This window comes from Hippocampus zosterae, chromosome 8 (assembly GCF_025434085.1).
Source record: "Hippocampus zosterae strain Florida chromosome 8, ASM2543408v3, whole genome shotgun sequence".
NCBI classification, from domain to species: Eukaryota; Metazoa; Chordata; class Actinopteri; order Syngnathiformes; family Syngnathidae; genus Hippocampus; species Hippocampus zosterae.
The window spans coordinates 8,096,898-8,123,980 of record NC_067458.1 but is presented as its reverse complement, the minus strand read 5'-3'; the positions used below and the strand labels follow the sequence as shown (position 1 = coordinate 8,123,980).

Below are 27,083 nucleotides of genomic sequence, written 5' to 3'. Positions count from 1 at the left end.
TGGAATGAAAGAGTTAACCTTGTTAGAGGTAGTGAACCCAACCAGTTCATATGCACATTCACCGAACCCTTCATTAGTGAAAAATAAAAATATGATTCAAGAAGTGTTCCTTAAGTTGTGAGTTGCTCAACATGGCATGACAAGTCACACAGATAGGACTCCCATCTCTTTCCGTGATGCATGGGAATCCATGTTGTAAATATTCGTCTGACGGTTTTTTTTGGTGTTTTTTGTTGCTTGACATAGTTAGCATGTGTTAAAAAAAAAAAAAATCAAAAAAAATCACACGACGTACTATCACGACAGTAACTCGTCGATGGCTGAGCGAACTAAATTTCCCGCAGCACTGATTGGACAAGCAATGTAATGTGATCATCTGCAGCCAGTGATGGCCAAGCGGGCGGGTCATAATTGATTGACATGTTGAGACAGGTGTGTCTTAACCTTCAAGGCAAAGGCTCCGTCAAACCCCTGAGACCGATTCACTGAAAACCTGGGGTTCGATCGAACCCACTTTGAGAACCACTGCACTAGAGTCAAGTGCATCCTAAGTGTTTGATGGCGTTGAACACACGACTGCCACGTTCTTCTACGCCGAACTTACCCGAGCCATTTCAAATGACTCCCAAGAAATCGAAAACCAATAAATGTCTTCATTTCGGGAGGCATCCATGTGTCCATTTTTTATTTGGTGGTTAGGAAGGATCAAGCCTGGATGAATCTCCACGTATAGACAAACAACCACTGTGTTGGCCTCTTAGTAAGGGGTCAAGCCCAAGCCTTGATTGATTAATCACTGTCAGTTATTAATTAATTGATTAAGAGGTTTGTTCCCATAGCTGCATGTGAACACTTCAAGCAAATATACAGGACATGCAGTACACTTAATATAAAGTGCAAGATAGCGATTAATATTTTTATTGTTGTTGTTGTCTGCTAAGGCAGGGGTGTCAAACTCATTTTTGTCGCGGGCCACTTTGTAGTTACGGTTTACCTTGCTGGGCCGTTATGAATTTTGGGAAACCATATAAATGTTTAATCCGCTCCACATATTACATACACAGCGCACAACAAATTGATGGATAACTAGTTTTAAAATCAGAAATAAAAAATAATGACTCTTATTGTGGATTACATATGACAATTTGAAATTTAGGTATGGATTTTAGCAAGCATCATGGAACTCCACATGCTAGATTTGCTTTCGCGGGCCACATAAAATGATGTGGTGGGCCAGATCTGGCCCCCGGGCCTTGACTTTGACAACAGTGTGCTAAGGTATATTTCCTACCTTGAGCAAACTCCCATCTGCTGAGAGAGTCAGACCAGGTTTTGTGAACAGTGGGCGGCCATCTTTGCGCCACGACAGAGTGGGTGGGGGAATGGCATCACTCAGACAGTGCAGATCCACCGAACTTCCGAGCATCACGGTAGCGTTCATTTCCTCTCCCTTGATGTTGGGCGGCACTGTGGAAGATGTTTGGATATTTTACAATGAAATGCCTAATACGGGAGACTAGATTATTAAAGGTATGCAAGTACTAAGATTGTCTTATACTGATTCCTATAATTAGTTTTTAGTTTAGAGTTGTTCAGGGGAGTCCAACGCTTGTATTTCTCTCTTACAATTTATTATTATCTGAGGGCATGAACTCCTCGATACATGATCTTCTAAGTTGGGCATCTGGGTCTAGATCTTTTGCTAAGCAGGCAGCGATAAACTCATTCAACAATTGTTTGTGTTTTTAAGGTTTGAGCTGCCTCTTTGCTAATCACTAATGCTGATCACTGATCATACGTAATCCAACATCCTGTGTCATAACTTCCATCCATCCATTGACTGCTTATCCTCATTCGGGTCGCACCCAGCAAGTACATTAAATAACTTTGAATATGCAGCTGTGTCATGCCACTTTTCCAATTAAGTATTGTGCTCTTTATTCCGTTTTTCTACAGTCATTATTTCCTCTCCAAGACACTATGCTTATTTGTTAAAATGTGACCTGATTGATAAAATTACTGCAATGCAATTTCCTCTGTATCGTGGACAGAAAAGATATCAAGTAGGAAGGATTCAAACAGGCCTTCACTCAATATTTGGTCAGACGCAGGAAGCTGCTGAAGAATGGTAGCAATTACCACAGCAAATCTTCCGTCATTTCTTAGGACAAACTCTTCTTGATCTTTCAGAGGAAACGAACACCGTGTGGATGTTTGCATTTCGCATACATCCAGTGCTTATTTAAACAGACATGGGAGGGGCCTCCATGATTCCCTGCCGGTAAACGACGTGTCTTATGTTTTCAAAGTGACATCCGCTTTGATTGGAGCGATATACGCCACCATGTGTTCAACTCCCTGCAGGAAGCTAACAATGTTTATTGAAAGGCAAAGCTTATTCTGGCCGCACTTCCTCTTAAGACACATGCTTTTCAAGACCCCTGTGACACATCACCGGTGTGATCTGTAGGTCTGGTGGAAGAAAAAGAACACAGTCCAATGTCAGTAGCAATTTGTCAATAAAACAAAGAATGGAAGGCTGGAAATAGAACAATGGAACAAGCAGAATTTTTGCTGCTTGTTCCTCTGTGCTTGCCAAGACCTTTGATCATTTATCATCGTCAAACGTGTTTTATGGATATTTTGAATACTACATCATAGCACATTGCTGGCACCCCCCTCCCCTCCAACCCCCCCCCCCAGATCAGATCAATGTCAGGTCCTGAATAAAAACAATTTGATTAACAAGAGAGGCACGGCATGGCTCAGTGGTAGAATGTTTGTTTGTTTGTTTGTTTGTTTATTGAACATAAAACATATACAGTAATAATTTGATAGAAAATAAGGTAGATAAAAAAGTAAAAAGAAAGAAATCAGTCTTCATTCAACACAGTTATTATGTTCAAGGGAGTAGGATGAAGTAAAAAAAACTTATCTAGTCCTACCCCGTTATGTGTTTATATCTACTAAATCATTTTTATATCAATCAGAAAAGAAGAAGAAAGAAGAAGTCTCCATTAAGGCTCATACTTTACCCTTAACCGTGATATTTTCACAACTTTTGGTTTATATCGGGATTATATACATCCTCACCCTGGCACTCTTGTGTCAATTTTCTTTGAATTCATAATGGATATTTCAATACCTTTCTCTATTTATCAACTTAGTTCTGATTTATCATTATATTTAATGTTTAGAATTTATCATTTTAACTCTGATTGATGTAGGTTGTTTGTACTATTTTTTTGAATTTGTTTTTGAAATCAGCAAGCGATTTACTCATTTTTAGGTCCGTTTCGAGATATTCCACATATTAACACCTTTGCTAGATACACTTCTTTGCTTGATGTTTGGTCTTGTTTGGAGTTTTTTGAATAAGTTGGTACCTCTTAATTCATAGTTGCTTTCTCGAATTTCAAAAAACTTCTGAATGTTTTGGCAGAGCAGGTTATTGTATGCTTTGTACATTAATTAGGCGATTTTAAAGTCAACCAGGTCATAAAATTTCATCGTATTTAATTTGATAAATAGTGGATTTGTGGGTTCCGTATATTTTGATCTATTAATAATTCGAATTGCTTTTTTTTGTAGTTTGAGAATAGGGAGTGTGTTTGTTTTGCAGGCATTTCCCCATATTTCCACACAGTAGGTCATGTATGGTAATAATAATGAAGTGTATAATGTGTACAAAGATCTCTTATTTAGCACTTCCTTGGTTTTGTAGAGGATCCCTTCGGTCTTGGCTATTTTTCTTTTTATGTTATCGATATGTGATTTCCAAGATAGTTTTGAGTCTATTACTAATCCGAGAAACTTGGTTTCATACGCTCTTTCTATTTCAATTGAGTTTACCATAATTTTAGCTTGGTGTTTGATTGGTCTTGTGCCAAAAACAATTGACTTCGATTTTTTCAGGTTAAGTGACAATTTATTTCTGTCGAACCAGTTTTTTAATTTGTTAGATGAATGAATGAATGAATGAATTCGTTTTCTACGGTTGTCAGGAGCTGTTTCAGATTTATTCCAGAACAGTAGAAAGTTGCAATGGAAGTCTCGTAACCCAGAAGTTGCGGGTTCAATCACCAGCTCTGCATCTGATCATGTTGAAATGTCCTTGAGCAAGATACGGAACCTCCTGATGTAGCGCTTTGAGTGCTTTGAAGGTGGGAAAGTGTTCTAAAAGTGAAAGCCCATTGAAAACAATAGCTGTGTTTCTCAATTTCTTCATCAGATAAAGGACCACTTGTACATGTTGAGTTTATCACCCCAACATCACATTTACAACCCCATCCAGCTTTACAGTTCGTCCGTCACTCTGCGTGACTCTTTTGACTTTTGGAGTAGAATGGCGCGAGTTACGACAAGAAATTTAAAATCTACCAGCTGTTCCGGCCTATGAGCCGTTCCTTTTTTTCCCCACGCTTTGAACCCTGTTACTTTTAATGTGACTCGGTTTACTTTGGACCTTTTACTGACGAGCTTCAAGCTGCCAATAGATTTAAACATAATCTCGTCACGTCTAACCAATGAAAATTACTCAACACGTCACAGTGGCCCAATGAAACTGTCACTTCACCCTCAATCCTCTAATCAGTCATTTGGAATTGGAGTGCACGCGCGTGGGCGAGGGTTGCCTGACAGAAAGGCATGAAAGTGTGTGTGCAATGCGGCGCGCGGCCGCAAAGAGAAGCATCATGAGTTGAGTTTAAATAGCACAAATCCAAACATCTCTGCAGTGCGACCGCCATCCCTCTGTCGTTTTCCAGGCTACCAATGCCCAACAAAAATAAAATGGGTGTGGCATGGGACCCTCTAAAATTAAAATAATAAAATAAGATAAAATAAAGAATAATGCACCCACAAGAATCTCGTGGACCACTTGACTTTTCACCACCAGTGATACATGGACTTTGGTGGACACTTTTAAGAAGTAAGACATGGTACAAGTGAACATCACTAGAGAACATATTCAACAACCGATAAATGGTGATGACTCACCATAAACCTTCAGATCATAATCTTGCTGTTGCTCTCCTCCAGCGTTGACAGCAACACAGGTATACTGGCCCATGTCACTAACCTGTGCACTGCGCAGAGACAGCACCTTGCCACCAGACAAGACCTGTGGGACAGCCGCAGTAAGCGAGTGGGTCTGTATAATTTACATGGATTCAGGGGTTGATAATAATAACAATTATAGTAATAATAATAATAATAATAATAATAATAGTAAATCTGCTTTCTTTTATCGATTCATACTGTACAGTCCATTACATTTAACACTGCCAACTGTCCAAGTTCCAATGCATGTTTGGCATCTATAGCCGCCCGTCTTTGGGAGTGAAGGAGTTAACTCAACAGCAGAATGTCATTGTGAATACTCAACACATTTTTAATCTTACATGCAAATGTGAGGCAAGTGTAGCCTATTGCTTACCGTTGAAGACACGACACAATAATGTACCTATTCAGGAATTTGTGAAATTACCCCAACCAAGATATACGTTGCATAATGTTTGTTAAAATATAATAAAAGATTCAAAAACAAACAAAACAAAACACCTGTGTGCCATGGGATACACTTGTCACAGGGCTGCCATCTTTGAGCCAGGTGAGACTAGGTAAGGGCACTCCTGTAGCCTCGCATTCCAGTCTGCCAGGCTCGTTCACGACTACTGTTACTGTGCCACCTCGGCTTGTGATGACCGGCGGCACTGCATAAGAAAGTTAAAAAACGTTTCACTGCACACACTCATAACAGCAGTCTGACGTTCGTAGGGACACAAACAAATGAAAACATCTGTTGTGACTGACAAAACCTCCCAAAAAAGACACTGACCGAACACCTGCAAGCTGTGGGATATCTCTGCAACTCCGGCCAAGTTGACTGCTATGCAACTGTATATCCCTGCATCCGAGAGCTGAGCTCTTTCAATCTCCATCACCTGGCCACGTTTCAGCAGAGTCACCCCAGCTGCACTTGTCAGCGGTCGACCGTCTTTGGACCATGTTATTGCTATGACACAAAGAAGCCGGTGTGAATATTAAGGGGCAAGCATTTGCGGTGATGTCATGCATCTCCCAAACCTGCCTTCTACCACCTATTAAAGAGCCTTACCTCAAGATACACTATCCTGTACCCTGTATACCCCAAACTGATCCAGCATAATTGTCCTCCCCAACAGTCGCCTCGATTTTAAGAGCTGAATTATGTCTCAAAAGCTAGATGTAGATGTGTAATATAACATTTTTACACTTTATTATTTCACAGACTCCAGTAGATCTGGAATGCAACATTAGATCCAAAATACAAACACATCCCCAGAAAAGTCTTCAATTATCTGGAATAGGAGTGGTTATCCGTAGAGTGTACGCTACAGTGCATGGAAAGAATGGCAGGGGGAATGAAGTCACCAGTGCGGAGTCATCTGAGATCAATTTTCTGCTGATACATTGATGGAAAAGCCGTGGCTACTGCACGGGTCAGTCGAAATTGTGAGAGAAGAGAAGCGAGAGAAGATAGGAGGGTGTTTGTGAATCTTACCAGGTAATGGACTGCCTGTGGCCTTGCACTCAAGCTCAGTCGAGAAGCCTGATAGGATGGTCTGGTTGATGATCTCTCCAGGGGCTGAGATCGTGGGGGGCACTGTGAAAAATACACATCCGCACATGGTCAAATATAAGCACAACACAACAGATAGGAGAAGAGAAATGGACGACAACAAATGAGAGGAAACGAGATGTGGAGAATCCACTCGATATTGCTCTCTTACCATGGACACTGAGGTGTATGTTTTTTTGAGCTTCACCGGCAGCATTTGTGGCCAGACAAGTGTATTTCCCAGAATCCTCTTGTCTAGCCCCTAAGACCTTTAGAACTCTGCCTGCTGACTCGAGCTAGTGTACAACACCACACACACACACAGACACACAAGAAAAAACATATCTGATTATCGTCAATGTTAAATTGTGAAAGACTTTATTTGTGTCAACAGTCACAGCGGCTCGAAAACATTCATACTTCTTGAACTTTTTCACATTTTGCCACCTTACAACCACAAACCTCAATGTTTTATTTCTTGAGATTTTATATGATCAACCAACAAAAAGCAGCATAGAATTGTGAAATGGAAGAGAAATAATTCACGTTCTGCCTGATTGGATGGAGAACTTTTGAGAACAGCATTTTCTTTTTTCTCAAGTCTTGCCACAGATGTTCGATGGAATTTAGAGCGGGCCATGATAACACGTGGATATTCTTTTATCTAAACCATTCAATTGAAGCTGTGGTTTTCTGTTTAGGATCATTGTCCTGCTGTGAGATGAAGATCCTTCCCAATCTTAAATCTTTTGCAGTGTCCAACAGGTTTTTGTACAACATTGCCATGTATTAGCTTCCCATCGGCTCTGACCAGCTTCCCGATATGAAGAAAAGCAAGCCCAAGGCATGATGCTGCCACCACGTTTTAAGGCGGGTATTCTGTATTAAGGGTGTTTTAAATATGGAACATTTTAAGACACAAACGGCACTTTGCATTCAGGCCAAATAACTCAACTTTGGTTTCATCTGACCAAAACATCTTGTTTTGCATGTTTGTGGTGTCCCCCAAATGGCAAACGGGACTTCTTATGCCTTTCTTTTAGCAATTTTTCCAGCCACTCTTCCATACAGGCCAGATCTGTGGAGTATATAACCTCTAGACAAGGCAAGGCAGCTTTATTCATACAGAACAAGGCAAGGACACAACTCCTAAAAGCATTTTCAAACACAAGAGTTAACGACATTCAGAAGTAAAGCAAAAAGTAGCTTGTAAAACTTACAAAAAGAACATACATTCATCATAGAAAATCTTTTAAAAGTAAAATGGGTTTCTAAAGTAGCTAAAAGAAAAAAAATAATAATAATAATTTGAAATTTCTGAAGGAGTTTGTGGCATTCATCAGTGGAGGCTTCAAGCCTTGTTGCTAATCGCAGTCTTCCGCTAATTATTAGGCCATGCTCACATTGAAAAGGAAAACATGGAAGGAAATGGTCACAGGCGGCTGTATGTAAAAAAAGAAATGGAAAGTATCCAGTAAAAGTCCAGAAAAGAAAAAAAAACAGCTATCAGCTGAAGGAATGCAGGCAAACGCAGGAGCGGAACAGCTGGCGTCTTCCAAACTATGCGGCAGGAAGCAGACAGATTGAACGACCTGAGCTGTGGATTTTTGCATTTGACCATTCGGTACAGACTTTAGCAAGGATTATGGAAGTTGACACATGAATTGCGTGTGCGGGTCACATAAAATGTTGTGACGGGCTGGATCTGGCCCCCAGGCCTTGACTTTGAAACCTGTATTCTATATGATATCTCAACATAATACACTCAAGTTTGTCATTGTAGGGTTAAAAAAGATGTAAAAATTCAAGGGGTATGAAAATATTTTCAAGGCAGTGTTATTATATGCATCGTCCTTTTGCTATGCTGGTGAAATAAGCGTACAGTAGAATTTGTTTTAAATAAACAATGACTATTTGTCATCCTCAAATAATCCATTCATCAACCTTTAAGTGCTCTTGTGATGTATCAACAGGACGACCGTCTTTAAGCCAGGTCATGGTTGGTGCAGGGATCCCACTCGAGATGCACTCCAGATTGATTGCTTTGTGCAGAACAACCGCACGCTCGGCAGTCCCAGTGGAACGAATTGATGGAGGAACTGGAATAGTTCAGAGGGGAGACTCATTGTCTATTTTGTCGAATAGGAGAAGAGTCAAAATGGCAATTGGACAAAGCAGAAAACGATTGCGAATAGAAATAATCACCCAAATATTTCCCCCAGTATGCATTTTGAGGGTACATTTTGTCATTACGATATGTAGACAAAAGATTTAATACACAATTCCTTATTCCGTATTTCGATTTGAAGAAACTAGTACCTTGTACAACCACATTGAAGTCCTTCTTTTGGTCTCCTCCTTCATTGGTAGCCACACACTGAAACCGACCCGTGTCAGAGACCTGAGCACGAGGGATAATCAGTCGCCAGCCGTTGGCTGCAAGTCGCAGCCCTTCGCCATATCTGACTAACTGTCCATCTTTATACCACCTGTAGATGGAGATTGTTACAATGACTTTGTTCATTCTATGGAACAAGTGAAAAAAATTCCACGCCGAGGTCTTACGTTATTGCGGGTGCAGGTGTTCCAGTGGCTTGGCATTCCAGCTCCAGAGGGGTGTTGACAATGATGGTGCTGTCAGTCATCTCGTCTCCTCCATCAATAGAAGGCGGCACTGAGGGCATTTTTTAAAGATAAATACTCCAGGTTAGGATACTGAGAATGTGCAAATCTATTTTATTATTGGTTGTCTGTGTATGGGCGGCCCGATAGTCCAGTGGTTAGCACGTCGGCTTCACAGTGCAGAAGTACAGTGTTCGATTCCAGCTCCGGCCTCCCTGTGTGGAGTTTGCATGTTCTCCCCGGGCCTGTGTGGGTTTTCTCCGGGTGCTCCGGTTTCCTCCCACATTCCAAAATATGCATGGCAGGCTGATTGAACACTCCAAATTGTCCCTATGTGTGAGTGTGAGTGCGAATGGTTGTTCGTCTCTGTGTGCCCTGCGATTGGCTGGCAACCGATTCAGGGTGTCCCCCGCCTACTGCCCGGAGACAGCTGGGATAGGCTCCAGCACCCCCCGCGACCCGAGTGAGGATCAAGCGGTTAGGAAGATGAATGAATGTTATGGTTTCCCGGCTGTGGCCTCTCTGTGTGGACTTTGCATTTTCTGATGCCTTCGTGGGTTTTCTCCGGGTACTCCCACATTCCAAAAACATGCATGGCAGGTTAATGGAACACTCAAAATTGAGTGCGAGCACGGATGGTTGTTCGTCTCTGTGTGCCCTGTGATTGGCTGGCCACCGGTTAGGGGTGTCCCCTGCCAACTGCCCGAAGACAGCTGGGATAAGCTCCAGCACGCCTCACGACCCTTGTGAGGATAAAGCGGATTGGAAAATGGATGGATGGATAGATGTTATGGTTTCATAAACTCAAATCTGTTGCATCTGCACTGTAGAACGTGACAATAGAGACTTTGTATTTTATTTTGTGGTTGTTTATGTGCCCTCAAAACAAGGTTGGGTTGAGCTTGTCAAAATAAGCACGCCTACAAAATACCGGTATGTTCACACGCACCTGCGTGTACTGTGATACAGTATATGAAAATGCTTGGTTAACTGGAGCAAATAATAAGGTGATACGTCATTTATGGTAACTTGCCATCTTTTAAGGTGATTGCGAGCATATTTTAAAGAGTTTGATACTATCGCTACACTGTATATCGCTATGTGTTAGCAATCGTACGTTAGCACACTTTCGGATGCAAGACTTCTGCTTATCCATCCATCCATCATCTACCGCTTATCCGGGGCCGGGTCGCAGGGGCAACAGCTTTAGCAGGGAAGCCCAGACTTCCCTCTCCCTAGCTACTTCTTCCAGCTCTCCCCGGGGGATCCTGAGTCGTTCCCAGGCAAGCTGGGTGACATAGTCTCTCCAGCGTGTCCTGGGTCTTCCTCGGGGTCTCCTCCCGGTGGGACATGACCGGAACACTTCACCGGGGAGGCGCTCAGGAGGCATCCGAATCAGATGCCCAAGCCACCTCATCTGGCTCCTCTCGATGTGGAGGAGAAGCGGCTCGACTCTGAGCCCCTCCCGGATGACTGAGCTTCTCACCTTATCTCTAAGGGAGAGCCCGGACACCCTGCGGAGAAAACTCATTTCAGCCGCTTGTATCCGGGATCTCGTTCTTTCGGTCACGACCCATAGCTCGTGACCATAGGTGAGGGTTGGGACATAGATCGATCGGTAAATTGAGAGCTTCGCCTTTTGGCTCAGCTACTTCTTCACCACGACAGACCGATACAACGTCCGCATCACAGCAGACGCTGCACCGATCCGCCTGTCGATCTCCCGCTCCCTCCTACCCCCACTCGTGAACAAGACCCCAAGATACTTGAACTCCTCCACTTGGGGTAAGATCTCCTCCCCGACCCGGAGGGGGCACTCCACCCTTTTCCGACTGAGGACCATGGTTTCAGATTTGGAGGTGCTGATTTTCATCCCAACCGCTTCACACTCGACTGCGAAACGCTCCAGTGAGAGTTGGAGAGCCCCGTTTGAAGGAGCCAACAGCACCACATCATCTGCAAAAAGCAGGGATGCAATACTGAGGCCCCCAAAACGGACCCCCTCAACGCTTCGGCTGCGCCTAGAAATTCTGTCCATAAAGGTTATGAACAGAATCGGCGACAAAGGGCAGCCTTGGCGGAGTCCTACCTCCACTGGAAACGATTCCGACTTACTGCCGGCAATGCGAACCAAACTCTGACATCGGTGGTATAGTGACCGAACAGCCCGTATCAGGGGGTTCGGTACCCCATACCCACGAAGCACCCCCCACAGAACTCCCCGAGGGACACGGTCAAACGCCTTCTCCAAGTCCAAAAAACACATGTAGACTGGTTGGGCGAATTCCCACATACCCTCAAGGACCCTGCTAAGGGTGTAGAGCTGGTCCACTGTTCCACGGCCGGGACGAAAACCACACTGCTCCTCCTCAATCTGAGGCTCGACTTCCTGACGGACCCTCCTCTCCAGCACCCCTGAATAGACCTTACCAGGGAGGCTGAGGAGTGTGATCCCTCTGTAGTTGGAACACACCCTCCGGTCCCCCTTTTTAAAAAGAGGGAATACAACCCCGGTCTGCCAATCCAGAGGCACTCTCCCTGTTGTCCACGCGATGTTGTAGAGGCGTGTCAACCAGGACAGCCCCACAACATCCAGAGCCTTGAGGAACTCCGGGCGGATCTCATCCACCCCCGGGGCCTTGCCACCGAGGAGCTTTTTAACCACATCGGTGACTTCAACCACAGAGATAGGAGAACCCACCTCAGAGTCCCCAGGCTCTGCTTCCTCCAAGGAAGGCGTGTTGGTGGAGTTGAGGAGGTCTTCGAAGTACTCTGCCCACCGGTTCACAACGTCCCGAGTCGAAGTCAGCAGCGCCCCATCCCCACTGTACACAGTGTTAGTGGTGCACTGCTTCCCCCTCCTGAGACGTCGGATGGTGGACCAGAATTTCCTCGAAGCCGTCCGGAAGTCGGCTTCCATGGCCTCACCGAACTCTTCCCACGCTCGGGTTTTTGCCTCGGCGACCACCGAAGCCGCGGCCCGCTTGGCCAATCGATACCCGTCAGCTGCCTCTGGGGTCCCACAGGCCATAAAGGCTCGATAGGACTCCTTCTTCAGCTTGACGGCATCCCTTACTGCTGGTGTCCACCAGCGAGTACGGGGGTTGCCGCCACGACAGGCACCAACCACCTTACGGCCACAACTCAGATTGGCCGCCTCAACAATAGAGGCACGGAACATGGTCCACTCGGGCTCAATGTCCCCCGCCTCCCCCGGAACATGGGAAAAGCTCTGTCGGAGGTGGGAGTTGAAACTCCTTCTGACAGGGGATTCCGCCAGACGCTCCCAACAAACCCTCACAATACGTTTGGGTCTGCCAGGACGGACCGGCATCTTCCCCCACCATCGGAGCCTACTCACCACCAGTTGGTGATCAGTTGACAGCTCCGCCCCTCTCTTCACCTGAGTGTCCAGAACATGCGGCCGCAAATCCGATGATACAACTACAAAGTCGATCATCGAACTGCGGCCTAGGGTGTCCTGGTGCCAAGTGCACATATGGACACTCTTATGTTTGAACAAGGTGTTTGTTATGGACAATCCGTGACGAGCACAGAAGTCCAATAACAAAACACCACTCCGGTTCTGATCGGGGGGCCGTTCCTCCCAATCACGCCCCTCCAGGTCTCACTGTCATTGCCCACGTGAGCATTGAAGTCCCCCAGCAGAACAAGGGAGTCCCCAGCAGGAGTACTCTCCAGCGCACCCTCCAGGGACTCCAAAAAGGGTGGGTATGCGGAGCTGCTGTTTGGTGCATATGCACAAACAACAGTCAGGACCCGTCCACCCACCCGAAGGCGGAGGGAGGCAACCCTCTCGTCTACCGGTGTGAACCCCAATGTACAGGCACTGAGCCGGGGGGCAATGAGTATGCCCACACCTGCTCTGCGCCTCTCACCGTGAGCAACTCCAGAGTGGAAGAGAGTCCAACCCCTCTCGAGAGAACTGGTACCAGAACCCAGGCTGTGTGTGGAGGCAAGTCCGACTATAACCAGTCGGAAATTCTCTGCCTCACACACCAGCTCGGGCTCCTTCCTTGCCAGAGAGGTGACATTCCATGTCCCAAGAGCTAGCTTCTGCAGCCGAGGATCGGACCGCCAGGGTCCCCGCCTTTGGCTGCCGCCCAGCTCACATTGCACCCGACCCCTTTGGCCCCTCTCATGGGTGGTGAGCCCATGCGAAGGGGGACCCACGTTGCCTCTTCGGGCTGTGCCCGGCCGGGCCCCATGGGTGTAGGCCCGGCCACCAGGCGCTTGCCAACGAGCCCCACCTCCAGGCCTGGCTCCAGAGGGGGGCCCCGGTGACCCGCGTCCGGGCAAGGGAAACCGAGATCCATTTATCGTAATCATCATTGGGGTCTTTGAGCCGTGCTTTGTCTGGCCCCTCACCTAGAACCTGTTTGCCATGGGTGACCCTGCCAGGGGCATAAAGCCCCAGACAACTTAGCTTCTAGGATCATTGGGACACACAAACCCCCTCCACCACGGTAAGGTGACGACTCACGGAGGGGGGACTTCTGCTTACATAAATATAATCCACTGCATCAAATAAATGCATTAGTGTATCATAAATACAATATACCAATCCATATAGTATTGTATATTATGTGCGCCACATCTATACTTCCAGACAGATAGTTGTGCATACCCAAAATTCTGACGTCATACGTGACTTCCGCCTCCCCAGCAATGCTTGTTGCCACACAAACGTAGCGTCCTGAGTCCAACACCATGGCTGACATGATTTCAATTTTCCTCCCTTGGTCGAGGACTCGCACTTTGTCTCCGTGTTGGACTGGAACGCCGTCCTTCAGCCAGGTAAGGGAAGGGGGAGGGTAGCCACCAGCTTCACACTCTAAGATGAGAGGCTTACTGAGAACCACCTTTCTTTCAGAAGTTCCGCTCTGTCCTCCTGCTATGGACGGAGGTACTGTCGATGGAGGATGAATCAGGAGAAAAAGGAGAATAATTGTAAAATTACTACTTTATTTTCACTCTTACACACATGAAGTGAAAGAATACGGTTAGTATAAAACGGAAGGAACTCATCATAAAATTTTGATTTCTTACAGTAGATATCAAGCTCAAAGCTCTTTTCAGCGGTTCCGGAGACACTGGTCACCTTGCAGGTGTACTGGCCAACATCTGACGCCTGCACCCGAGGGATCTTCAGGAAACGCCCCTGCTCTACATACTGAGACTGGCGGCTAGAAAGGATGGCCTCTCCTTTTCGGAACCAGGTGATGATGGGGAGTGGCACTCCCCGTGCCTCACACTCAAGCGTGACGACTGTGTCCAGCAGGGCGGTAACTTCTGTTGTTTGGTTACCACCTCTGATGGATGGGGGAACTCGGAATAAAAACATTTTTAAAAAACTAAACAAAACATGAAGTCGTAACATGTCACGGGATATTTGTGTCCGACCAATTTCATGACAATGTTCTAGGTGCACTTTCAACGATTAAAACCAGTCTATCTTCAAAACCCCGAGCAATAAATCCTTCTTTGGAGACGTGTTGTGACGTACTTCACATATATTTTTATATCATGCCTTTGTAAAACCATATGAGAGCTCCTGAGACATTTTCCCAAATATTTTGTCCTGAGAAAGAAAAAAAAATGGGAATGGCTGACCCCAAATTTTCACTTAAATGCTCACCATACACCTTGAGATTGAAGTCCTTGGACTGTTTGCCAGCTGTATTCATGACGCTACATTGATACCTCGCCTGGTCTCCTAGACGGGCACTCTTTATTCTTAACACTTGACTGTGGTCCATGACCTCCAAGTTTGGATCCCCAAGAAATACCAGCCTAGAAACACAAAATAGCATGATTAAAAGGGAATGATTCATTCACATTAACCATTCATAATGTTTTGCGGTACTAACCTTCGATCCTTGTACCACTGGATCGTGGGAAATGGCACTCCTTTTACTTTGCACTCCAACCTGATCTCCTGTTTGAGAATTCCAGAAATATCTTGGGGAGAATCGGACCCCGCAATGGTGGGAGGGACTGTGACAGAGAGGACATATGGTTAATGAATCATTCACCCCCCACTATCATATCATACTGTATATCCTGTCTGGGAAAGATGCAGCCCACCGATCGAGATTTTAAGCAAGATCCCATCCTGGAGCATCTTGCTTATCAAAATCAACATTGTGCTGCCCAATTATTAACAAACCACACTTGTGTTTCTGTATGATTTATCTGCTTTTACTTACCCAGTACATCCACAAAGAAGTCTTTTTGTGTGTTGCCAGCAATGTTGAGGGCTTTACAGGTGTAGCTGCCTGCATCTGCTGTCGCTGCCTTCAATAGTTTCAAGGTTTTCCCCTTATCGACAATGTGAATGTTGTTACTAGCCTCGACCTATAAGACAACATAATGGATTATGAAACATACATTTAAAAAAAGTATAAAAGAACAGGCCATTGATAACCTATAACTCTCAGCAGAGCCTGTGATTTATACAGCTACTCAATGTTATTTTGCTTTTTTCCATGTAAAAAAAAATAATAATAAAATACTAAGTTTGGTGTTGAAATATTTGTATGCTGTTCATTTGTTGAACTACTTTTGTAAATAGCTTATTTATCGTCTGAGCTTCTAAAACGCTGGATTACAGATCCATTGTGGGCTTCCTGTGCATGTTCAAATCCTGCCAACAGCAACTTTGAGAAAATCTCCGCTCATCCAGTCAGTCAACTGATAGAATGCTCATAAAAGACTACTTGGAGATACTGACAGCAAAAACCTAGAGAAACTATGAAGGTACCGAATATAAAATATAAATAAATTGTTGAGTTTGTGCAGGTTGATTTTTCTTACAAGAGTTCCATCTTTGTACCAGGTGATGACAGGCATCGGGCTTCCTGTTATATCACAGGACAAATCGGTGGGCTGGTTTTGAACCACAGAAAGGTTTCCTGATGTGTCACTGTCACGGAGTGTTGGGGGAACTGGGAAACATTAGGTTTGGTTATAATAGGAAATGCAATCAGGCGAGCTTTTAGGAGTAATGAGCAAATTAATTGGGTCAGTCACCATTGACTTTGAGTTGATACTTCCTCTCTGTGGACCCAGCATCATTAGCGGCAGCACAGACATACTCCCCCTCGTCCAGCGGTGACAAAGATGCCAGAATCAACATTGTGCCATCCTCCAGAATAGACACACCGGGCTCGTTACCGGTAAGTACCTGGCCGTTACGTGACCATTGAATCACTGGCTTGGGAAGCCCTGCGGAGACAAGGCGAGAAAAAGAGGCTCAGTGTACTTAAGATACTTTTGAAAAAAATGTATGGCCCTTCAACATAGATATATAGATTAGACATAGATTAGTGAATGAATAACAATAGCTGATTTCAGTGATGTACCTTTGGCAGGGCAAGGGAAGGCAATGCGTTGATTTGCAACTCTCTCCTGTAAGTGACTATTGAATGGGGGCTCCAAAACTTCAACAACTGGGGGAACTGCAATTAACCACATGGACAGTTACACACCACAACGAATAAAAAAAATCTACCGTGGCCAAACGGTTAACAAAATCGACCAAACTAAGTTGTGTTTGTCATACTCAAATCGGGCATCTATGTGTGTGTTGCTCCTGAAAATATTATTTCCAAATAATAAAGAGACCTGCGGCATTCGTAAGTACATCTTGAATACGATATCCACTGATGAAGCAATATTTGAAAGTAACCTTGTATTAGTAGTTGCACTTGAGCTTCATCTCTGCCTGCAATGTTGACTGCTGTACACGTATAACTTCCTTCATGTCCTAGCCCAACTGGGCCCAAAGTGAGACTGCCATCGAGGGACATCGGATACATCTTTCCATCCTTTGTCCAGGAAAGGTTGGGCTTCGGTACACCTTGTACGATGCACAGAAGCTCAACAAGATGACCCATCTGGACTTTCATGATCTTGGGACCCGCCTGGATATTAGGGGGCACTGATGGGTAGAGGTCAAGATTAAAACTTGTTAACTGTTTGTCGCATCTGAACTTATATGCTACTTATACAATTTAATCAGTAAGTTCTGAACAGGTTTTCTGGGAAAACCTGACAGGAAATTAAAAAAAATAATAATATAAATGAAAGCACATCCACATATCAGCCTTAAGAGTTTCTGCTCTTCAGGGAAGACTTTATTATAATGGAAGACAGAAAGAATTATTTTATGTCTAACCAAATAATGGATAAAAAATATATATAAATTAAAAAACCCAGCACTCTGGAATTAAAATGTTTATGTATTATTAACGATTATATTGTGACTAAATCTCCAATTAATGTAAAATGGTTTACAGTCAAACCTCAGTTTTCGAACGTCTAGGTTCTCGACCAATTCGGTTTTAAACCAAAACTTTGGAGTTTATTATGCCTCGGATGACGAACAAATTTCAGTTCTCGAACAAACGGAGCGCACTTGAATGCACCGCTTGACTCCTCTCGCCTTCCTTATACAAGGAAGTGACGCTTCCTCAAGTAGACGAAAAAGTGACGCTTCCTCGTGTTGCCATTGTGAGCAGACGTGTTCAATAAAGTTTTTTTTTTAAAGAGCATGGTTTTGCTTTTCAAACAATTCGGTTTTCGAACAGCCTTCTGGAATGGATTATGGATGAAAACTGAGGTTTGACTGTATTTGCTCATCTTGCCGCTGAATGGGTTAACACAAACTTACCCAGAACGCTCAATTCAATGGATTGAGTTAGATTGCCAGCAATGTTAGAGGCAATGCATACATAGAGCCCACTGTCTGACACTTTGGTCTCGAAGATTTTCAGTGACCCTGATGGTAGCTGATTGTGTCTGAAAGCAGCACAAAGACATTTAAAGCTAGTTAACTCATTAAATGCAGTGTGAATATGAATAGAAATAGTCCGTATACCATCTACAGACCAGACAATGTTGCATACTACTCAGATAATGTCAATGCAGCTACCCTACAAAGCATTACTTATTGTACGAGTGCCATATTTCGCAGAGTTATGTTGGAGTATTTCTCTATCATCCTGTACTGTCTATTGAGCACATGCATCTGACTAACCTAATTTTTTCACCGTGCGGGTAGATCGCAGTGACAATGACTATATTCTACCCTAACACCATATGTATATTGTATGTGTGAGTGTGTGTGGTCAAAAACATGTATGTTTACCTTGGCGAGTAAGGAGAGATGAGTTGTCTCTCCTTGGACCAGCTAATGGAGGGAGGAGGGACACTATGTACTTCACATAGTAAAATTGCATCCTCACCCTCAATCACTGACATCCTTGTTGGGACAGAGGAGACTCTGGCACCACTAGTATTGGACCTCGGGCGTACTGGAAGCACAAATGGTGAAGAGTGTCAATCAATCCAAAAAAAATGCCATTTACTATTGTATGTAGCCTTTCATTTAGAATCACACAATGTTCCAGTTTTCTCAGCATTTTGTTAATACAGGTACATGTTTGTCAAGTTCACCCTGCTTCTCCCTCTTTGCCTGCTTTTTGGGGTCCTCCACCACCATGTATGTGACAATTTAATCATGAAGGCTCATTGTGTATTTGTAGCCAACTTAGTCATTTTGATAGATAATATAGGTAATATAGATACATACAGCATTTGTTGCCCTCATTATAAGGCTTGTACAGTATAAGGCTTTTTTTTTTTTGCGGCTCCATACATACAGTATTTGTTTTTCGTTTTTTTTGGTCCAATATAGCTCTTTCAACATTTTAGGTTGCCGCCCCCTGGTCGAGCTGAATCATCATAATGACTCCATAAATCCCACCATTTAAATTCCCAAGAGTTTTCACAAGAACACATTTAATGATATGATTTAAAACATATTGTTGAATCATTGTCTGCAGCATTTGAGGTCTTCCCCCAAATTTAGGAAAAGTGAGCATAAGTGTGTTATGGTTGCCTCTCTTTTTGCAAAAGCATTACCAAAGACAGTTAGTTGGACTTTTCTTGAGGTGTGACCAGCAGCATTGACAGCTGTGCAGAGGAACTCTCCTGTCTCATTTCCAGAGGGTGAGGCAATCAGCAGGCTGCCGTCAGAGTCCAAGGAGAAGGCTAGACCACCCAAGTTTACAGGCTTCCCAACCTTCAAAATAGATCACAAAAGAGTGAATGGAAGCACCCGCTGCTCAAATTATTAAAACCGGAATTCAACTAAAAATAAATTCGGATTAAAAAAAAAAGTCACACAATTAAATGAACCAAAACCCAGTTAACATTTAGGGTATGGCATTCCATTTCGGAGAGACTCCACACAAAGGCATATGTCAATGCGGTGCGGACCAGACAAGCTAGTTTACAGTCACGCAGGTAGTTTAATGGTACAAACACATGGGGAACAAACATGGGCCGGAATATTGAAATTCCAGAGTGGATTTTGAGTTAAAATTGATTTCCAGGCATGTGACGCTCAAAACCCCTTGGAGCTCTTCAACTGTAGCTTGAGATATTGAACATACACATGCAATCTCTACTGCATATTCGTAGCCCATACAGAGATTATTGCCGCCTAACACACACATAAAGGAAACAGCAGCAAAGTATTTTGAGTGAAGCCAAAAACACATTTTGGAGTTAAATTAGGAGCCAGTGTGTTATAAAATGCTCCGACATTTGGATTAATGTCTTTGAAATGATTTATTCTGACTGTGACTGTTGTTCCATGATACTGACTGGCTGTGTTGACAGCCCAGAAAGTGATATTTCAATTTGTGTTTACCTTTTCTTGCCTTTTACTATTCCGCTGAATACAAATGCTTATTTTGGTATTGTCAGTATAGTGACGCTGTATGAAGGAAATCTGAGCTCAGACCTTTTTCTCTGCAAGAGACTGGAAGAGTCACAGAAAGATGTAGAAGTGGACGTCCTTTGGCCACGTCCCATGCTGATGATCGCTACATTGTGAACAATGCCCTGAGAGACTGGATGATAAATGCCACTCAACTCCAGGCATGTTTAAGGGAAGTGAGAGGCACCCAAGTGTCACATTAACCATTCCAAACCGCTAACATCAGTGTGGTCTGCATGCTAAATGACCTGCAAGGGTACCTGAACACACCACCAGGCCTCATCGTCTTGCATGGGCCAGGGAGCATTTACACTGGGCGAGATACGAGTGGGCCTCAGTGCTGTTCTCTGATGAAAGTGAGCAGAAATGATGGCCGCCAATGCTGTTGGTGATGCCAAGAAGAGTGCTGCGCATTAGCCACTGTTGTCGCCAGATGAGCTTTTGGTGGTGTCAGTGTTACAGTGTGGGCAGGTGTGCCCAGTCGGTACAGAACTACCCTACACTTGGGACAGTGACAAGTACCCGATATACTACCCGACATACTACCCGAATTACATTAAGAATCCAGTGATCGTGCCCCTACATGAACAACATGGGCCTAATTTCATCTTCATGGAACGACAATGCTCCTCCAGCTCATCAAGGTCGCATTATCAAGGAACGGCTGTTGACAACTGGTGTACCTCAAATTGAATGGTCTGCGCTTTCTTCAGACCTGATTCCTATTGAAAACCTGTGGGATCAGCTGAGTCGCCGTGTAGAGGCTCAAAACGCTGCACCACAGAACCTCAATGATCTGGGGGGCTACCCTTCAAGAAGAATGGGACGCCGTGCCTCAGCAGAAAATAAATAGTGTACCCACTATTGTTGTTGACTTTAGTTTCAATTAATTGTTTGAGGAAATCACCAGTGCATCCTTCTATTTAAATGTCCTATTTTCATGTCGCGTGAACCTTTTACATTTTCCATAAATTTCACCTGAAAGCCAAATATCACTAACTTTTTTGTGGGTAATATATATATATATATATATATATATATATATATATATATATATATATATATATATATATGTATAATATAAATAAAAGAAAATGATGTAAATACCATTACAGACCTTAGACCAGGTGATCTCAGGTGTGGGTATCCCGCTGGCACGGCAGGGCAGAGAGATGGGTGTCCCCTCAATCGTGCTGAACACTTGAGGGCCATGTTGAATGGATGGAATCACTAATAGCAGAAACAAAGTTGGAAAGTCATTGCAATAATTTTGTGGATAAACTAATTTAACATTACTGGGATGTCTTGCATCTCAGAAGCATCTGGAGAATGTCTTTTCCTTCAGTGAAAACTTGGCAAAGGTAATTCATTTTCCTTTTCTCTCCATCTTGTTACTGTCCCGTGATCGCAACCCGATTTATTTTTCTCTAGTCACAGACCACATTTCTTTAGACTACTCACGTCTTGGATCTTTTTGGAGAAACAAAAAAAATAAATAAAATAAAATAATGAAAATAAATTTGACTCCAGAAATGGATGTGATGTGCCTCTGACAGATTTAAGATATCAGGGAATACTTATGCCCTAATCTCTGATTACTCCAAAAACAGGTCTGGCCAACATTATTTTAAACATCTCACGTTTTTTTTTTTTTTACTTCGCTCACCTATCACTGAAAAAACAAAATTGTGTCTGTCATAAGAGTTACACTGAACTAACAGAAAAGGGGAAATGCTCTTAAATGGTTTAATGTAATTCATTTCTTTATTGAAAATTTGGTTGTCACAGCAGCTTCATTATCCTGGCATCTGTCCATTATTTTTGTTTTTGGCCAATTCTTAATGGTCTTTTTTTTTTACATCACCTTGTCAAGCACGAAACTATGGGCTTCATTTTATTTCCCTTTCAATTTGCTCATCTTCCTGTGTTTTCTATTTTTGCGGCTATCTAGGCATCTGGGGGCGGCAAGGTTGACGTAATTGTAAGCACATCCACTTCACAGTTCTGAAATTTGAATCGAGGTTTTGGCATTCCTGTGTGGAGTGGAGCATACTCTCCCTATGTTTGCGTGGGTTTCTTCATGACCTCTGGCATCAGATATTCCAAAAACGTGCATTTATCCATCCATTTCTCATGCATCCATTTTCAACACCGTTTATCCTGAACAGGGTCGCAGGGGGTGTTGGAGCCTATCCCAGCTGACTTCAGGTGGAAGGCACCCTGAACTGGCCGCCAGTCAGTCGTTGGGCACATATAGAGACGAGCAACCATTCACACCCGCAACCACACCGTCACTGAGTGGGAAGCGATCCCACGCTGCCCGCTCACAAGTCAGCCGAGTGTACCACTACACCATCAGCAACATGTGCATTTATCATTTTTTTTAATTTTAAAAAATGCAACACATCTTTACGTAAAATTCACTCACCAACCAGTTACTGTACAGTCACATTACGCTGTGTGCAAAATGACCATTTATTAATTTGGGCAAATGTGTGAGGAACCTATAAAATGAGAACTCCCACGCAGGCATGAGAAAAACATGCCAATTACTCACAAGTAAGGCAGTAGCAGAGATTCAAACCTTAAAACTGTGAGTCAGTATACTGCTGTGAAGTGGGAATTGCTCCATTGTGAGACTATTAAAGGTTTTGTTATCTTATAAATAAATATTTGTCTGTTTGTTTGTGTTATGTTGTGTATCCGTATCCGTGGTCATCTTTGTACACTACCGTGGACGTTGACAGCTGTGGTGTGATTGGTGGCACCAACAAGGCTCTCAGCCAAGCATGTGTAGTCACCAGCGTCGTCCAGCTGAACTCGCTCAATGTGCAGACTGCCATCACTCCGTACAGTCACATAATCATCTGAGGTCACCTAAAAAAAATGGCAGGCGTATGGAATTTTCATGACAACTTTTCAACTTCTGTTTAACTATTCATTAAAGATCCGTTGTACTTACAAGGCCATAGTTGTGCAGCCACTGTCTGTCAGGCAGTGGATTTCCAGCCAACAGTACACAGGGTAAAGTCAACTGCTGGTCTTTGATCACACTGATCACTGCTGGACTCATTGCAATGACAGGCGTCACTGCAGACAACATTCAAGCGATTACGGATTGTTTCGGTCAAGAAAAGTTGACCATTGATCGCGAAAAAGTGCATTCACTACTTCGGGGACGGGTTTTGGGTTTTGTTCGATGAAAGAACACTTCAACAACACGTCTTAATTGAACAAATTTTTTTCAAATGATTTGGGAACCAATTTGATTTGATTGCAGCCGTCAGCCATTAGTGATACTTCACAGAGTTTGTATTTTCAACGAGAGGGGAAAAAAAGAACGACTGGTTGCTGTAAACACAAAGCAATATAAACACTATCTGAATTTTCCACATCCGCTAAAAGGAAGGACACTCACACTTTGTTTCCCCGCAGATGTGATCATATGCTTGCAAGAACAAACGTGTGAACTCTTTGAAAGTAGTTCGATTTCTGCATAACTTACTCACAAAATGCCATTTGATCATTTGATTTTAGTCACAATAATATATAAATATACCATTTTCCAATAGCTAATAGATAAACACAGGGCTGAATCCACTAAAGGTTTGTGAGGCTTTTGTGTGGCGCTAACCGGTCAAAATGGAGAAAATAGATAGCCTCATTGATAAACAACGTCTAATTCACCAACACGAGTTTTGGGGGCGCAAAAAACATCGACAGAAAGCTGGCGTTAAATTACCCCAGATCAATTGAAGCCTCTTTTGTTTGATGTCCATTAGGTAATTGCAGAGGAGTGAATTCAAATATGCGATATATGCCATCAATGTGGGTCTGTACTTTGACCTTGTTCATTTTTTGTTTTAGGAACTGTACTGTGACCTTTATACGGACCGACAAATGAATAAAATAAAACAAAGCTACAGTGCCAACATATCTCATATAAAATCAAATTCTTACCCAGTCCTGTCACAGTGATGCTTCCATGGGTTTGGATCTTGCCAAAATGGTTGGAAGCCTCACAGACATATTCTGTCTCATCCTCAACCCACAGGTCTGACATGGGGAAGAAATGTTTAAACCCAAATAATGGACTTCACAGTCCGCATACCTGTGAATGTGAAACTCACTGGTGATATGAAGACCTCGCTTGTCTTGAGTCATGATGCTACGTCCGTGGTGCTGATTGAAAAGGGGCAAACCGTCCAGTCTCCTCCAGGTGACTTGTGGATCTGGATAGCCTTGGGCTTGGCATGGGAGGGTCACATTGGAACCAATGTCCACCGCCACGTTTAATGGCTCTTGGGTGAACCTTGGTGCATCTGCAATGAAGTTGAAGTGGGTAAGGGTCATTATATTTCATCTGCGTGTAATATGTGCTGAAGGCAACTAAGCTGCCCACTCATCAAAGAGCTGCCCAGTGACTGAAGTGTCAGTACACTGAATATTGCCGTCATTTTCCTGTTTGTGTGTAGGTGCAAAAAAATCCATGTATAGCTTTTATCTGGCTATGAAAGCATGTACCACACAGCTAATTAACATATAAACTACCAGTAATCATCTTGTGCCTTGGAACTGAATGTGGAAGGATGTCATTTTAATGACTATATATCATTTTTAAAAATGTTATTTTCTAGTTATTACAAATATAGACATGTAGCATTTTATTGAAACTAGACAATATGCTTTTTCTACATACATTTAAAATATTATAGAACAATGTTGAAGTTAGCATATTGGCTTGCTAACACTTGGCTCGGCAAGCATTACAGTGTCTCATGTGGCCATTTTGCAAATTTAATTTGGCTCAGAAAGTTGATGGTTGTAAAACTTGTCTAACTGTATTCACTGTTTGAGGCAGCTGTTTAAAGGCAGAAGCTCTCCTGGTCATGTTTGCACACCAATTACACACTCTATCAAAATGTGTGCCATATTTGATGTGTTTAGTGCAATACGTTGTCCCATCCCACTCCCACAGAAAAAAATCACATCCCAGTCCCGGTCCTGGACCATAGTAAAAAAAAAACATTTGTATTTTGTACCATCCGAATCCATGATCAAAGGTAAAGTTTACTCCAATCCTGTGAGAATCCTGAGGGAATTCCGTGACCCGTGGGATTCCCAAAAATATGTCAACCTCTATTGCATAGTACTTTAGATCGGCATTCAGATACATTCTCCATTCCGCATTTAGATATGAAAAAAAAACAAACTAATGAAAACATAAACAATTGCACACATACCCCCAACATCAAGAGCAACCTTTCCTGATGAAGTGCCAGCAGTGTTGGAAGCCACACAAGTGTAGTCTCCAGCATCAACTTCCTGGGTATTCTTGATGGTCATTGTACCTGCCAGTGCATCTATGTCCAACGAAGCTGTTGATTGCAGCTGGACATCACCTGGCAAGCAGAAGAAATTGCTCAAGCTTGTACTTGTTACTCAATTTTATTTTCTGCCCCAAATATTTTATCATTCATTCATTCATTCATCTTCCGTACCGCTTGATCCTCACTAGGGTCGCGGGGGGTGCTGGAGCCCACCCCAGCCGTCTCCGGGCAGTAGGCGGGGGACACCCTGAATCGGTTGCCAGCCAATCGCAGGGCACACAGAAACGAACAACCATTCGCACTCACACTCACACCTAGGGACAATTTAGAGTGGTCAATCAGCCTGCCACGCATGTTTTTTGGAATGTGGGAGGAAACCGGAGCACCCGGAGAAAACCCACGCAGGGGAGAACATGCAAACTCCACACAGGGAGGCCGGAGCGGGAATCGAACCCGGTACCTCTGCACTGTGAAGCCGACGTGCTAACCACTGGACTACCGGGCCGCCCAAATATTTTATCGTTTGTCTAAAATGTGATTCATGTGATTATGTCTCTGTGTTGTTACACTGAAAACATTTGGAGTGATAGTTAATTGAAAAAAAAAAGTTTTATAACTAATAAAAGCTTAGTACATTTTATTTGCAAAGTAATATCAATGCATTTATTTTCAACACCGCTTATCCTGAACAGGGTTGCGGGGAGTTGCTGGAGCCTTTCCCAGCTGACTTTTTGTGGAAGGCGGACGACACCCTGAACTGGACACCAATCAATCACAGGGCACATATAGAAACAAACAACCATTCACACCCACATCCACACTGTCATGAGTGGGAACCGATCCCACACTGCCCAAAGACAAGTCAGGCGAGTGTACCGCTCCACCATCAGCGACTGTGCACAGTAATAGTTTATTTTAAAATAAAGTCACTCACGGGTTGAGGAACAAACCCACAACCTTCAGGTTGGAAGAAAATCACTCTACCACCGAAGCCATGTGTTAGTAGTAGTCTTCAATAAGGAGAACTGTTTTTTGGAGGTATGAGTATCGTGTCCAACACCAGCAATAGGCTAACTAAAACACAGTATGAACGGCATGGCTCAGGTTGGAGAGTAGCTGTCTCCAAACCTGAAGGATGTGGCTTCATTCCATAACTCTTGTATGACTAAACTACCATATTTTCCACAATATAAGGCTCCTTTTCATATATAGGGTGCATCGCCTTATAAAGCACATAGAATAGAAGCTAAGTTATGCATTCATTAGATGGAGCTACGCTAAAGTGAATACAATACAATACAATACAGATTTACTTAACTAGAGCTTTAACAACCGCTGCCGCTGTAACAAAGCGCTTGACAGAACCGTCAAATTACTACATCCAAGAAATCAGAATATCGATCCACATACAAGCCATATCGGCTTATAGGGCCCACTGTTGACTTTTGAGAAAATGGAATACTTTTAGGTGCGCGGCTTATAGAATATATGCATGTCAAATTTACTTGAAAAAGCTACTTGTAAAATGTACCTTTGTACCACCAGATCTCTGGGTGGGGGATTCCTGATGCAGAACAGGCCATCACAGTGTTTTCTCCAATACCAGTGAGAATCTCATCAACAGCCACTGTCACCACAGGAGATTCTACGGACAAAGCAGTTAACTAAGTATTGTACAGTACTTGGGTGTAGTTTGTGTTTTTATTGTTAAAGTAAATGT

The 27,083-nt window shown here is 43.4% G+C and overlaps 1 protein-coding gene across 2 annotated transcripts in view; it reads right to left on the bottom strand.

Moving 5' to 3' along the window:
* Positions 1–27,083, bottom strand: part of hmcn1 (hemicentin 1) — a 100,842-nt gene that overhangs the window by 35,245 nt on the left and 38,514 nt on the right. For both annotated transcript variants that reach the window (XM_052073255.1, XM_052073257.1), the window contains exons 14-41: positions 26,895–27,008; positions 25,277–25,435; positions 24,164–24,355; positions 23,994–24,089; positions 22,996–23,123; positions 22,766–22,910; positions 21,151–21,263; positions 19,172–19,331; positions 18,396–18,561; positions 17,919–18,046; positions 16,935–17,186; positions 16,609–16,704; positions 16,277–16,471; positions 16,061–16,191; positions 15,454–15,601; positions 15,115–15,241; positions 14,883–15,037; positions 14,294–14,572; positions 13,872–14,153; positions 9,167–9,275; positions 8,921–9,090; positions 8,546–8,700; positions 6,774–6,897; positions 6,545–6,646; positions 5,840–6,016; positions 5,563–5,714; positions 4,999–5,122; positions 1,292–1,467 (exon numbers count right to left, since the gene is read on the bottom strand). In XM_052073255.1, the coding sequence (XP_051929215.1) occupies positions 1,292–1,467; positions 4,999–5,122; positions 5,563–5,714; positions 5,840–6,016; positions 6,545–6,646; positions 6,774–6,897; positions 8,546–8,700; positions 8,921–9,090; positions 9,167–9,275; positions 13,872–14,153; positions 14,294–14,572; positions 14,883–15,037; positions 15,115–15,241; positions 15,454–15,601; positions 16,061–16,191; positions 16,277–16,471; positions 16,609–16,704; positions 16,935–17,186; positions 17,919–18,046; positions 18,396–18,561; positions 19,172–19,331; positions 21,151–21,263; positions 22,766–22,910; positions 22,996–23,123; positions 23,994–24,089; positions 24,164–24,355; positions 25,277–25,435; positions 26,895–27,008 (4,355 nt within the window). The remainder of the gene's footprint in view (positions 1–1,291; positions 1,468–4,998; positions 5,123–5,562; positions 5,715–5,839; positions 6,017–6,544; positions 6,647–6,773; positions 6,898–8,545; positions 8,701–8,920; positions 9,091–9,166; positions 9,276–13,871; positions 14,154–14,293; positions 14,573–14,882; positions 15,038–15,114; positions 15,242–15,453; positions 15,602–16,060; positions 16,192–16,276; positions 16,472–16,608; positions 16,705–16,934; positions 17,187–17,918; positions 18,047–18,395; positions 18,562–19,171; positions 19,332–21,150; positions 21,264–22,765; positions 22,911–22,995; positions 23,124–23,993; positions 24,090–24,163; positions 24,356–25,276; positions 25,436–26,894; positions 27,009–27,083) is intronic.